The sequence below is a fragment of the Apus apus genome, chromosome 21 (assembly GCF_020740795.1).
Source record: "Apus apus isolate bApuApu2 chromosome 21, bApuApu2.pri.cur, whole genome shotgun sequence".
Lineage (NCBI taxonomy): Eukaryota > Metazoa > Chordata > Aves > Apodiformes > Apodidae > Apus > Apus apus.
The window spans coordinates 4,450,989-4,465,630 of NC_067302.1; the positions used below are offsets into that span (position 1 = coordinate 4,450,989).

The window sequence follows — 14,642 nt, forward strand, 5'->3', positions numbered from 1 at the left end:
CCTGTTTGAGTCCTTTCCAGCTGCCAGCACTGTGGGCAGCTCCATTCCCTTCTCCACGCTGTCCTTCCCCTCCTTCTTTCCCTGGCCGTGGGGATCTACCAAATTCTTCTGGGCTGGGAATTTCCCATGACGAGTCTGGAGCCAGAGGTGGGTTTCCAGGGAAGACCTGAGGGATGTTCACATCTTGTGTTATAGGTGTGCAAAGATGAAACCAGCCCAACATCTGCTGCAAGGGACAGGGCCGCTGTTCCCATAACACAGGCGTTTCACATGTGGCTTGTTTCTGGAGCACATGCTGGGACTTGATAGTCTAGCCGAGGCTCAGACTGGGAAAAAATTCAACTCTCTGTAGAGAGCTGGCGTGTCTCTCTGAAGTACCTACTTTGAGAGCTACAAGAGGGATTTGAAAGGTGTTTTGCTCATTGAGCTGGAGTTGTATCCACTGCTGATTGCTTTCTTGTGGGCCTTTTCACCGACATGTGGAGACAGAGCCACCGGGTTGTGTGTGGCATGGCTGCACCACCTGCTCCTGCTGAGCTCCTTCTCAGCTCAGCTGTGGAGTTTGTCTGCTAATATTTGAGCAGAGGTGGAGGATGGTGGGAGCATGCCAGTGGGATGCTTGGAGCCTTTCAAGGTGGACAAGTGGAGGCCTCTGTGGCCACTGATGGCTCTGCTCAAGCTGCTGCTGCAGCTCATGCTACCATCTCCGGGTTCTTGTCTCCTCCTCAGCAGAGCTAAGGAAATGATCTGCAAATGCGTGTGTTAATGAACATCCCCCCTGTGCTGAAATGCTGTGTTTCCTTTGCTCCAGCTTGCTGCCAGTGCTTCACAGCAAGGCACATGGGGAGGGCCAAGCCACTTCCCCTCAGCTGCTCTCCCTTCCCTTGGTAGCACTGGGCTTCGGTGGATGACGGGGACAAACGTGCCACCCAAATCCAAACCCACTGAGGGCACAGAGCAGGCTGTGCAGCTCCTTGCCTCTCCCAAAAGTAAACCCATCTACATCTAAATATAGTTGAATCAGGGGACTGGGACCCCCAGGCACCCCAGAGAGTGTTTTTCCAAATCAAATCTACCAGTTCTGAGATTTTAACATCACTCAAGCCATGATGTTCTTGGAGCCCCTTTCTACCTTTGATCAGCTTTCTATTCTGCCCCTCTCAGTAATCTGGGGAAATAAGCTGCTCTTGGTGAACGTCATGGACACCCACCCCCCAGCTGTCTGGAAACCTCATCCTGGTCCCAGCTTCGGAAGCCACACCAGGTTGCACGCTCCTAGAAGGAAGAGCAGGGTCTGTTTGGTCTTTGAAATGTTTTAATGCAGAAAACATGTCTTTAAATCATAGCTTTGAGGGCCTGAGCTCCAGTGCGGCACACACTGTTTCGCTGTCTGCATTCCAAGGAAACACCCAAAACTTCCAGTATGCTTCTTATTACTGGCCTAAAGTGTCAAATTCACATTGGCTCTTCCAGCTGGGAAGTGTTCAATGGGATCATTTGTTTGATGTGCTGATACAGATCTTGTTATTACATCAGGATCGTAGGTGATCTTTCCATGTTTACATCATGTCATATTCAATATTGGACTTAACTGACTTGGAAACCTGATCCAGCCCTAAAACCCTTGTGCTGTTGACAAGAAGTGCCTAAGGTCAGCAGCTGCCACCATTTCATAGTACTAAGGACTGTTGTTTCCATAAATATTGACCTGCAAGCCAGGGCTAGCTCAGCTGGAAATGCAGTGCAACAATTTCCCAACCCAACAGCAGGTTTCATGCCCCAAAAGTTCATGGGTCGGAGTGATTGAGACTTCTCTGACAGATTTCTGGGGATGAGGTCTGGAGCTGTTTGAAGTCGATTGAAAATCCACCCACTGGCATCGGGAGCCTTTGAGTCAGTCCTTGGGTTAAGCTAGAAACCACCCTCCTCTTCTCTAAGGTATGAGCTATTGTTCACTTGATGGCATTGGTTTCCTCTCCGTGACAGCTGTGGGTACACGGGGAAGGGCTTTTAATGAAGCCAACCGCTGCAGAAATTAAAAAGCTCAGGTTGTTCTGATGAAAGAAACCCATTAATAGTGATTCTCTCTTGCGTGACAAAGTCTGACGTCCCTTGCTGTAAGTGACAAGTGGCAGGAAGTCCTGGGGAGACAGCCTGTACCAAAGAAGGTTGGCAGCCCAAGCTGGTGGTTTTTAACTCGTTCTTTGCCTTGTTTCAAACATTTTAACTCTGTCTGGTCCCACTCATGGAGATGGGGTCGGATAAGAACTGGAGAGGGTTTAGGAGAGATGGAAAGGGCCTTGATCCCACCACAACTCTGCTCTGGGCTCTCAGGCTAAATGAGCCCATGTGTTTGCCTTGACTTCTATTTGCATCAAGTTTTCTACTTTCTTTTTATCAGGATAGTTTTAGGGTTTTGGGGTTTTTGCTGGTAATTGCTGGGTCTCCCCACAAACCAGCCCCTTTCAGAGGATGTAAGTAACAGCACTGCTATTTACTTGAGGCTTTAAATCCCCCACGGGGCTGCTCCGTGTTCAGACAGCACGGGGACCAGAGCAACCACAGTACAGCATGATGCAGCCACATGAAGCCCTCAGTTCAGTCGTATGGCTGAATAATCTTTAAAAACATTATCAGCATGGAGATCACTTGATTTATTTTTCAGGATTTTCCCCGTCACATGCCAGATATTACCACAGGATAGGGTTTCAGCTGAGATAGCAGCAGAGGATTTAATTTCCATTAAATTTTGGTGGAACTCGGTCTTTGAAGTCCTTTTGGCTCCTCTGCTAAGATCTGCCTGAGAAAACTGGTTAAAGGTGAAAATGTCAACCTATTCTGCTTCTTCTGTGCTTAAATGTATACTGAAAAAATGTGGACCAAAACAGGACACCTCACTGCACACGCTTCCCCCTTGGGGAAAGCACAAGTGCTGTGTGACAGGTGCTGCTCATGGCTCTGAAGGCCTTCAAGATAAGGCAGAGATGCCCAAGGTCTAGGGATGCACAGAGATTAGAAGAGATTATGGTGTTGATTTGAGGTTTCCTTGGTTTACTTCACACAGTGGGAAAAACACGTATTCAAAATACTGCTGGGTTTTGCTTTCTGCTGGGAGTCCGTCCTTACTGAGTTTTGCTCTCTGGTGTCAGAATTTTACCCACCCAGGAGCCTGGGGATTGTAGAGTTTGGCGTGGATGTTGGGCTCAGCTGGATGTGGAGCTCCCAGGGGAGGGTCAAAGCCCCTCAAAAACTGTGGCTGAGGGTGATTTGCTGTTGGGATACACACGGGGGGATGTTGTGACAGGGAGCTCAGCTGGGAGCACGAGATCCCCTCTGGAGCTGACGGTCTCCCCTCCTGCCCGAGTTGTCTGGTGTCTCTGCAGGCAGACTGGCAAGGGCAGCCTGAGCTTCATGAGCCAAGCAAATGCAAGACCAGAAGATGTCAGACATCAAATTTAAGGAGGGGGAAATCTGGGGACTTTCTGTGACTTTGCTATAAATTGACACCGAGCTCGTGTTGTGCAGATGTGAGGAGGGAGGGAGGGGGTGCACAAGCGAGAGGTGGCCGCGTTTTTCACCGTTTAAATGCGTCGCTTCTTAAAAGCCACCAAGATCTGAGCTTGGTAGATGTTGGGCTGTAGGGCTGGATCTGATAAGGCTCAGCTCTCAGAAGAACTGCAGGAGGATTTCTTCCCAGCTCTTCTCCTACCTCCCTGGCATGCCTGCACACCTCCAGTGCCCCCAAGCTCTGCTCCCAATTCTGCTGGGATAAGGCGTTCGCCACCTTGGGAAGGTCCTTTCATGGCAGGTGCAAAGAGCTGGGGGTGTTGCACGGCCGTCTGGCTGCGGCAGGTAAAGAGCAAGGAGAATCCAAGGTCTGAACCTGGAGTTGATGTAAAACTGAAGCAGCTCTGGCTTCTCTGGAGTCTCTCCAGCTTTGTGCGGGTGTAACTGAGACTGGAATCCGGCCCAGAGAGAGAGTGAAGCCGTTCGGTGGTGATTAATATAGTAAAATGCGAAAGTTATGCATCAAGTGTATTTCATGCGCCTCTTGCCTGGGGGCAATTAGCATAAATTTAATAATTATTGCCCTGTTCCAGCAGCTGCTACCTAAGGAGCTGGGAGTGCTTTACAAGTGCTCATTAGTTGCTGCCCTGCCTGGGGGAGGAAGGTGAATAGTCTCCCCATTTTATTGGTAGGAAAAGAGGAACAGAGCCTCCTCCAGCCCTGCTTGGCTCTGGCCCTGTTGGGTGGGCAGAGCTGGGGAGGGGGCTGGAGCTTGTACACTGAGGAAATGCTGTAGAAAATATTTAAATTCAGTGTTTTCTTTGCTGGTTCCCTCCATGCAGCACCCTTCCAGGAGATGTGTGTCTTCCTTCCTTGCTCGGTGGGAGGCTGGTCACTTGGGCACAGCTCAGGGCAGCCTGACCCTGGTGCCCACATCCTGCTCCTCGGTCAGATGCTGACTTGCCAGATGATCTGGGGCCTCCTGCATGAGTTGGTCTGTGTCCCCTCTTCAACAGGCTTCCTCTGCCTGACCTGCAAGGTCTTCCTGTGGGTGTGTGCTGTGCAAAGCCCCCAGAAAGCCAATCTCCAACAGGGCTGCCACACATTTCCCTCGTGTGAATAGTAGCAAACCAGGAGATGGAGGCCGGGCTGTCTTTGTGTGTAACCAGGGTGCTCTAGCCAAAGGGTAACTGATCAGATATCAGACTCTCTTATCATGTTCCAGGGCACAGACAAAAGCTAGAAGACCAAGCCAAACCCTTCACCGACCGCTACGGGGAGCTGGAACGGCTGCGCCAGTCCATGAGAGTCACCCCAACAACACCCAACCCCCGTGGATCCCTCAGCACCCCAAGCCACTTTGGGTCCCAGGCTCAGACTCCAATACAAGGTAACTGGCTGGGTGCCCCACCCTGGCATCACATCCCAAAGCCTTGTGCTCCAGACAGAGCCAGGCAGGGAGAGGAGCCATCCCAGCTGAGCCAGCCTGGCTCCAGGTGGTGTTTTAGAGCTGGAGACCAGCTCTCCCCTGGGTAAGGAGCCCTGCCTGGGGGACAAGCTGGGGAGGGGATTGTTTGGGTTTCTTGACCCTGGAAACCTCTTTGTACCCATTAAATCAGCAGACAGCTGCTGAATCATAAACCCAGGCATTTTTGCTCCGTGCACCATTAGATATGGGGTCCTAGGAAAAACTGAGCAGTTTTAGAAGGAATGTGAGGGAGATTAGAGCAACATACTTTGAATCGAGTAGCTTCTTTGACATGAAGGCACCCGTGTAGTTGGTTAAGCATCAACTAGAAAGGGTGTATTGTACTTTACATGCTAATCCAAATGGTTTCTTATCTTGTTGCATTGTGTTTATGCCAAGTCTGGTGATCCATCAGCCAGCCCCAGCATAATTCCCCACACGTATGCACACCTGCATGGGCGCCCGCGTGCGCACACGCACACGGAGCCTTTGCTCTTCCCGTGTTTGCCATCAGCATAGCTGAGCCCTCGAGTGTTCCCTGGGAACCTGCATCGGAGCTTCTTGCCAGGAAAGAGGGTAGGAATTGCTACCAGAGTTACGCGGGAGAGGTCAGTCTGCTAATTCTGAATCTCAGCCCCAATTCCAGCTGCTTTGCTGCTCCCAGCTTGCTGCGTTTCTCAGCACAGGGAGATGCCACCAGGATGTGTTAAGAGAGACCCTTCTCCTGCCCACACATGAAACATGCTCCTTTTCCAGGCGTTTTTCATCTCGGTGGTGTTTTCCTTTGAAAATCAGCAGAAATACTCATGGGGATTGAAGGGGTAGTATTCCAAGCTGTCTGCATGTTGAGTTTGGGTGAAAAGTGGCCCTTCTTGGAAGGTTTCATAGGAGAAGTTATAAAAGTCTTTTGCGTTACATTTTCAGAAGGGACATTTACAGATGTTTGAAAACCTTAGTGTCATTAGCAAAGACAGTGTCTCAGGCACAAAAAAACATGTTCAAAAACATTACCTGAACTGTAAAAGCTGCCCTGCTCCTCCCAACCCAAAATTAGAGTGAAAAGTTAATATATTTCTCATTGAAATGCAAATCTCTATGCTTGGAATGTTTAATTGATATTAGCAGCCTTTATGAGAAGAACTTGGGTGTTTTGTGCAGGATTATAATTTGATTTTTGTTTTAAAAAGCAAGAGGGAGAAAGAGTTTTATAGGCTTGCTTCATTGGCTGCATAATAAAGAAAGAGATTCTTGGAGGAAGAAAAAAAAAAACAAGCGTATTTTAAATTAGCACAGTCCCCTGTAGTGCCAGAAACCCAAAGAGCGTCGTTTGGAGCAAAGAATCAGGTGATGACACAAATTCAACAAGAAAAAAAATGAGACTGGCCACAAGCTCCCGTCTGTGCCAAATTCCCAAATGTCAAGTGACAGCAGGAGTGGAGACACACAAAATTAGCCATCTCAAATCATTCCTGCGGAGTGAATCCAAAGTACCAGGAATGCTGCAAAAAGCAGTTCGTGCACGCTCTGCTCTTGGCTGCCTTGTTCCCAAGTTGGAGGAACTGTCTTAAAATTACTGTGGGTTCTTACCAGCGTAACTGGGAGCAGAATCAGCTCAGTAAATTTAATCTCAGCCCTGTCCTTTTGACACAACGCTGACTACAACCAATCGTAATAATAAAAAACCCCAACTCTCTCTCTCTCACACACACACACAGCTTATTCACAAAGATCATAATTTTTACCCAGGCAAGTGGAGCTTGGCCCGTGCCAAGAATAACACAGGAGTTAACAGGCCTGTAATTCTCACGACTTGGCACGTTCTTAGGTAACACACACGAGGAGCTGATTAGCAAAAAGCATAATGAGATATGGGTTAGGAGGGATGAAGGGGGCAGGCTGGAGTTCATCCTGCCCCGCTGTCCTTTCCCTGGGTGCTTCCCAACCTTCATATGAGTTTTAAGCATCTCTACATCCTCTGCAGGGATTAAAAGGGGGCCAGCAAGGGAGGAGAGGCAGTTTTTTCCCCCCATGAGCACCCACGCCCGGCAGCCCTCTGCTCGTGTACAGGAGGTGCTTGGCCTCCTGGTTCTACTGACCAAGCAGTTGGCACCAGCTCTTTCTTCCTAATCCACTTCTGGCAAAACCAGGCTGGGAAGCTGAGGTGCTCAGAACCACCCTCGGCCACTGAGGGGGAAATCAGGCAGCTCAGATCCCTGAACACGTCACGTGGAGTTTGGGCTTTGAAGCAGACAGGCACGTAGGAGACAGGATTTTGTCTTTGGGAGGGATTGGGGTTCTCTGGGGAAGTGTTTGCTCTGGCTCAGTCCAATCTTTCCTCCCTGGGAGCAAAGGCTGTGGCCGCAGTGGAGATCACGGCAAGGACACTGGTGCAAATGGGAGAAGAATCTGGCCCTCAGCCATTTGCAGCAGATTTTCAGTAAAGCAGCCCCGGGAGGTTATAAATAGCCCCCATGTAAAATGATCATCTTGAGGTTAAATGGTCTCAAACCAAAAACCTCCTGGTAAGAGAAAACCAATCGTTTCTGAAGGGCATGCCAGGAAACATGGGAGGAGAGTGTGCTCAGCACCGTGGCCCAGAGGGTCAGATTCTGCTCCCCCTGCCTAGTGTCATTGTAATTCAGTGGGTTCAGTCTTACTTTACCCTACATAAATGGGCAGGGAAGCAATCCCTTCCCATGCCTGTCTGCAAACGGGACAGACATTTGCATCCCTCCACAGACCAGATTTCATTCCCATTTCCATTGCTTTGTGGGGGGGGGAAAATAGGGTAATTCTGGGTTGACCCCAGTGCAGCCATGATGAGAATCTGGCAGGTAGGACAGTGTCAGTCATCTCGTGTCAGTCAGTGCTGCTGCCCTGTCTTCAGCAGAGCAGAGACGTTTGCCTTCCTTGAGGATTTGGCCCAATACTTCTCCAGTGAGGTCTGGAAAATGTGAGGTTTTGAAATCCCGGCTCCCCCGTCTCCGCAGCGAGACACCAAGCTGTCATTAGGATGCCTTGAAATGGTTCCTTATTACGGTGCACGCGAAGCCAGAGTCTTGCGTGTTTGCCTCATTTTGGGTCTTGTCTTCTAGCTTAGGGAAAAAAAAAAAAAAAATCAAGTAGCTCTCAAAAGTGAAGCAAGATGTTAAAGGAACTCGCTTCTGCCCGCCTTCGGCTGCTTCTCGGGGCTCCCTTGCTCTGGGAAGTGTGATGGTAACAGACACACGTCCTCCCCGGGGAGAGCAGGGATGGTTGTGCAGCCCCCAGTTCTCGGTGTGACGCTTTGCCCTTGTCCATTTTCAGCAGCAGTTCATGCTGAACCGTTTTATTCCCAGTGCAGCAGAGGAGGGGACCGCCCACGCAGCCGGCTCCTGCGTTCTAGCTTTGTGGTGGAAACATCTTCAACCACTCAAAAGCAATTGTGTGCATTGTCCAGCAACATGGAAGGGCCTTGCATACACGAGGACAATTGCAAAGTGAATTTAAATTTGATCTACTCAGTAACAGAGAGAGCTGTTTTGATTAATGCACTTAACATCCCTTTGCATGCTCTTCATACTGCTCCAGCAAAACCAAATTCCCTTGACTTCACAGGGAGAACAGTAAACGCTGGATCCTTTTCCAGACTCCATCCCGCCTCTCCCCGCCTTAGTGTCTGCTGAATTTTTGGGGGACATTGTCTTTGCTGGTGAAGACCTTTCAGATCTGATCTGGAAATTGCTCAGCCTCAAGCAGCTTGATTTCCAACCCATTACTTCAAACCAGTGCAACATTTTTAACACAGGCCAGCAATCAGCAGAATGCGTCACCATTTAAAGTAAAATCTCTCTCTCTTTTTGTTTTTAAAAATACATTTTTTAAGTATTACATTACTTTTAAGAAGCCTCTTGGCATAGGCAGTGAGTGCCCTATTGTTTCCGAAATGCAACGTGGCTGCTCTGAGGTTAAGTCCTGAATTATGGGCCCAGCAAATACACTGAATTGCTTCTTCCTAATCCCTGTCCAGATCGACTTATGGTTTCTTTAAAATATCCGTTTCTTAATGGATAAAAACATTCTACCATGGGCAGAGGCTAAATTGTTTCCAAAGGAAGCTAGGCAAGCATTAGTGGGAAGAAAACATATTGTGGGATTCAGCTTCAGCCTCAAAGGAAGGAACACGCTGGAGATGGGTTTCCTGCCTGCTTTCAGGCTCCCCAGGCTTCTGTGCCTATCTTTAAACTGCTTTTCTGCTCCTCTCAATTACATCTGCCTGCTGTGCAGTGGACGTTCCCTAAATTAATTTGGCTTGGAAGGGTCAAAGCTGAACCACAGGAGAGTGCTGGGCCGGGAGCATCCCCCGAGCCAGAGTCCGAGCACCCGCCACCGCTGCTTTGGCCGCTGCCCCGCGGCCACCTCTGTCTCCCGGCCACAGCTCAGGCTGCCCAAGTGCTGCAGTTCCCACTAAATAGCAAACCAGCAAAATAGCAGCTGAGCTCACAACATGCCCGGCTGAATTTGCCTCCTGCTCCAGGGATGCCATCCTGCCTTTGACGCAGGATTTTCGCCACGCTGGGATCCTGACTGCAGGATTCAGCCCACCCGTGGGGAGCCTCCAGCCCAGGGTCCTGCTGCAGGAGGGCACTGCTCAGCGGTGGAGCAGCCCAGGAGCAGCAGAGTTGGGCTGGAACTCCACCTCCTGTGGCCCCACCAGCCTCCCCGACCAGCCTGCTGCTCTGCAGTGGGTTTCCCATGGCAGACTTGGCCTGGTCCAAACCTGCTCGGCAGGCAAGGTGGTCTAGCTGCAGGCTGGGTTGTAAATTCAGCAACTTCCTTTTATGTAGTCAAGGCTTGTTAATTTTTTTTAATACTCTTTGAGTACAGGTAAAGAGCAAAGCGCAGGCAGGCCAGAGGGAGTGCCTGCAATCAAGGGAGCGTTTCCCGTTCAGCCCACCCACCCGCTCCAATTAGCACCGTTAGCTTATTCATTAGCTTTGCGGGATGGAGCACAGGGACTGAGGCTGCTGCGGTGCGTGCCGGGCAGGGGGATGCGGGTAGAGGAGGGTTCTGGGGATGGCAAGGGGAGAGAGAGGCTGTTGCAGGAGAGGAAGCAGGGAGAGCCTGGCTTGTTTAGTCTAGCAAAATACATGTTGGGAGCAGAGCTGATTGCTCTGTATAAATACATCCAGGGGGTAAACATCAGGGAGGGAGAGGAGCTAATGTAAGCTATGAAGGACAGTGCTGGCACAGGAGATGGGGCTGGACTGGTCCTGAGTAAATCCATGGATGTTACAAGCAGGGTCCTCCCCAGAAGGGCAGGATGGGTCCAACGAACAGTTGGAAGCATCCCAATGGACCTGGAAGGGTTTGCAGAGGAGGTTGAAATGTGGGCAGTGGTTAACTGACCTGGGCATACCTGGGAATTTCCCTGCCTGCTTGTATAGACCAGGAGGCTGTTACCCAGTGTATTTGGGATCTGGTTGAAAGTGCTGGGAGAGGGCCTGGGAGCAGAGGGGAGTTTTGTGACACTCACTGGGGTCGGTTTGGGGACTGAGCGTGTATCTGCACAGCAGCACACGGAACTGGAAGAAAATCAGAAAACTGAGCAGCAAACATGCCCTGCAATCTTGAGGTGGTGCCTGGCGCTGCAGCGATAAGCGGCGTGTGAGTTGTTGTGTTTTGGTTTGGGGTTTTGTTGTAGGTTTTTCTTTTCTTGTTGGCTTTTTATTATTTTTTTTTCTCAAACTCTGCAGAGGAAGAACTTGCAGTTTGTGAGCTGGTTGTATCAGATGCAGAACAATCGCTCCATGGGCGTGTAACAACGGATGCTGTTCACACCCTCATTTTTTTTCAACACCTCCCCTCCTGCCCCAAAATAAATTTTGCTCTATTTTTTCGTCGGGTGAGAGGAAGGGGCCGTTTTCTTTTTTAGTTGGTTCTGACTGGGAACCAAATGAACTTGTTAACATACGTGACAGAGGCGTGAGAGCCTGCCTGCCTGCGTGGGTGGGGAGGAGAGTGGCGCCTTCTCTAGAGATGAGCTGGGTCTGCAGAGATCAAACGCATCTCGTGCACCTTCCTGTACAGAGCAGATTCTCTCCATCTTTGGCCACCTGCCTCCCTGTCCTCCCAGATGGAGCCTTTATGATCAGGGGAAGGAAGCAGAGAGGAAGAGAGGTCAGGAAAAAAAAAAAAAAGCTGAAAAACATCTTGGAGGTCCAAGCATCACAGAAACTAGTAGAGAAAAAGAAGCCAGAGGTTTATATGGAGAGGACTTCTGTCCCCGCTCCATCTCACACGTGTATGCATATTGTATACATGAGCATAAAGTATCATTAGTGTTTACACTGTTGTCAGTCATCATGGCATAGGACAGGAAAGGAGGGGTTTCCCCCCCATGCTGTATTTTTCATGACAATTTTGCAAAGCATGTACATGCGTATAAATAAAATGGTGATATATGGCCAGGCTGGAGATACTTACATATTCTAAATGCTGGGAGAGTGCCAAACTACCAAGTTCCCTTTATATTTCCTTTATTCTTTTATATATTCCTTTATTATTTGTGTGTGTGGTGTAATGTACATATAGGTTTCATTCTATTTGATAAGCCACTGCAGATAGAGCCTACAGCTCTAAAATGGGGGCCAGAGAGGGACATTTTGGGTGCTCTGGAATTGCTCAGGTTCCTGAGGTCACCACATGGCCCCAGGCATTCTGATTCTCTCCTGCTGCTGTACACTGAGCTCCTGTGCTGTGCTCTGCACACACGCCCTGGGTGCGCTTGTCCCTCAAAGCTCTTTGAGTGCTGCAGCGCTGAAGAGATTTTGATGTTGCTTTTGCTGTCCTTTCCTCTCTGCAGGCAGAACCAATGTTTTCCAGATTTAGGAGGCAGTGGGAGCCCTCACTGCTTCACTGGGCTAGATGTTCATCAGTGCCAATAGGACCATTGCCTCAGCTCCACCAGGGCTTCCAGGGAACTCTGAGCAGATCCACCAGTCTTGACCCAGTAAGGGCACAGGGACCAGTTTCAGTCCATCCAAGGCAGCTCACAAACCCAGGAGCTCTCAAAGGAGGAGGCTGAACACACCCAGAGAAACCTCTGTGGTTGGCAGCCTCACGAACCAGCCTCCCCACCTTCTTGATCACAACCAGCTCTTGCCACTCTGCCCAGCTCTGCCACGAACCAGCTGAGGTTTAGCTCTCATCAGAGACAGCTCTTCCCATTTATCTCCTTGCCATCAGCCCAACAAAAGACCCATATTGTCTCTGAGGCAAAAAGAAAGAAAGCTGCTGTGTCACTTGAGCACGGTTGTTTTAACTGGAAAGGGACTGAGCTTCTTTGAAAGCCTTTTTCTATCCGGCTCCACGTGTGGGGGGATGTGGGGGTCCTCACAAGGTGCAAATTGCAGCTGCACAATTAACTACCGGGGTGTGTCCCGGCCTCCGTGGTCCCGTGGGCAGTGCAGCCCTAACGAGGAGACTGTGGCATTACTAATCAGGGCTTTGACCTTTACATGGCTTTTATTTAATACACATTCCACACTTCCCCAAACTCCCATCCAAAACATTGACATTTCCGCTGATAGATTGGGTCAGAATTTGGAGTAGTTGGGGGACTCAATTCACTCTTACAATGGTTAAATTCTTACAGCTAAATGGGCTTATTCAGTTAGTGCAGCAGCTGGTGTGATTTCGAGAAGAAAATAAACATTTCCTTCAAATATTTTGATTGGCAACTGGACAACCGAAATACTCAAGCTCAGATTGCCAAGGTCCAAAGAAGCAAATGGGGGCTGGACGGTGAGTAAGCGAGGCAAACCGTAGTAAATCCTCAGAGGCAGCACTAGCTACCACGCAGATGTGTGTGTGTGAGATGCTCTGGGCTCTGCCCCTGCTGGGGACAGTGAAATGTGATTTCTAAAGCCCGTTGTGAGCTGTGATTTCGAAGGCAGCGTGGGGCCCGAGGCGCTGGCTTCGCCCGCTCCTGTTTCCTTGGCATTTGCTTGGCGCGTTGCTTGCTCCAGGTTGCTGTTTGATGGCTGGCTGAGCGTGACGGAGGGTTGCTTTGCTGCTGAGTGAGGTGGTTATGGAGGGTACGAATGGCAGTGTTTTATTTGGACCTTGCTGGGGCTGTTTCAGAGGTGATCTTCTCAGATGCAGAGGAGGGTCCAAGTTCCTGGCCAGGGCAGTGGGAATGAGGCTGTGTGGCTTGGGTCTGTGAGATGGAGGGGCAGCCCTGAGGTGAGGGAGATGAGATGGAGGGGCAGCCCTGAGGTGAAGTTGAGATGGAGGGGCAGCCCTGAGGTGAGGGAGATGAGATGGAGGGGCAGCCTTGAGGTGAAGTTGAGAAGGAGGGGCAGCCCTGAGGTGGAGATGAGATGGAGGGGCAGCCCTGAGGTGGAGATGAGATGGAGGGGCAGCCTTGAGGTGAAGAAGTTGAGATGGAGGGGCAGCCCTGAGGTGAGGGAGGTTACATGGAGGGGCAGCCCTGAGGTGGAGATGAGATGGAGGGGCAGCCTTGAGGTGAAGAAGTTGAGATGGAGGGGCAGCCTTGAGGTGAGGGAGGTTACATGGAGGGGCAGCCCTGAGGTGATGCGGCTCAGGGGGCGGAGGGATCTCCTGGAACCCGCCCGGCCGTTCCCGCGGCCGTGGCGCCCTCTAGCGGCCGTATCGGTCCGCGGGCCGTTGCCCCCGGTGCAGGCGGGAGCGGCGGGAGCGGCGCTGCCCCCCCGGGCGCTGCCCCCGGCGCTGCCGGGGCTGCGGGGAGCCGGGCTCAGCCCCGTGCGGCTCCACCGTCTGCGTGTCGCGGCGGGGTTGGACGGGCTGCACCTCCCCGGGGGCTGCGGGGGGCCACGGGAAGATAGAGACCGACGTTGGATGGCAGAGCAACCTGGTGTCCGCTTGCCGCAGCCTGGGAAGGCTGAGCACTCCCCCAGATAACACAAAGATAAAAATACCCAAGCGGTTTCTGGTTTGGGGTTGTTTGAGAGGGTTTTTTTTTTTTTTCTTAGCCTCAGACTGGTTGAGGAAAGCTGGAGCTTTATTCTGGGAGAAACTTTCAGCTCAAGGCCCAGAGAGTTGGTTGTGGCCGCTTGGATGCCCCGCTCATCATTCCACGGGACCGTGGATTTCCCTGGCCGGGGCAGGCACAGATGAGGGATTTGCACCCAAACAGTCAGACTTTGGAGACCCGACCCTTTGGAGCATTGTCTGTCAGAGACCCAGGGTTTTGAAGTCTGGCACCCAGAGAGCTCCGTGGTTTGCAGGCAACAGTGTCCCTAGACTCTGTGGTATCGCTGTGCTTTGCTCGTCACACACACACACAGCCAGTAATTAACACTCTCTCACACTTGTGTCTAAATTAGTAGCAAGGACCCATTGCCAAGCGTTGCAAGTTTGGGCCAATAAAACATAGCCTTAAAAAAAAGAACCCTTTGAGTGTGTTATAGAGGAAAAGGGAAATGTGCCCTGAGCACTTAGGTTTTATTTCTGTTTGCATTTTATGGAATATTATTTATGGGCATGTGAAAGCTAACGAAGGAGTGTGGTCAGATGGCTGGAGATTGTCATCTGCTCATGGGAAGGTAGCGAGCAGCAGTCTGTGTTTTCTTGGGGCTGGGGGTGGATTTTGAGACTGCTTTCTTGCAGTGTATGGCAAAACAATCCAGCTACTCTGATCGCT

The 14,642-nt window shown here is 50.6% G+C and overlaps 1 protein-coding gene across 1 annotated transcript in view; it reads left to right on the plus strand.

Moving 5' to 3' along the window:
• The window catches only part of RUNX3 (RUNX family transcription factor 3), a 35,980-nt gene that overhangs the window by 18,246 nt on the left and 3,092 nt on the right, over nucleotides 1-14,642 (plus strand). The window contains exon 4 of the mRNA XM_051638088.1: nucleotides 4,733-4,897. Within this exon, the coding sequence (XP_051494048.1) occupies nucleotides 4,733-4,897 (165 nt within the window). The remainder of the gene's footprint in view (nucleotides 1-4,732; nucleotides 4,898-14,642) is intronic.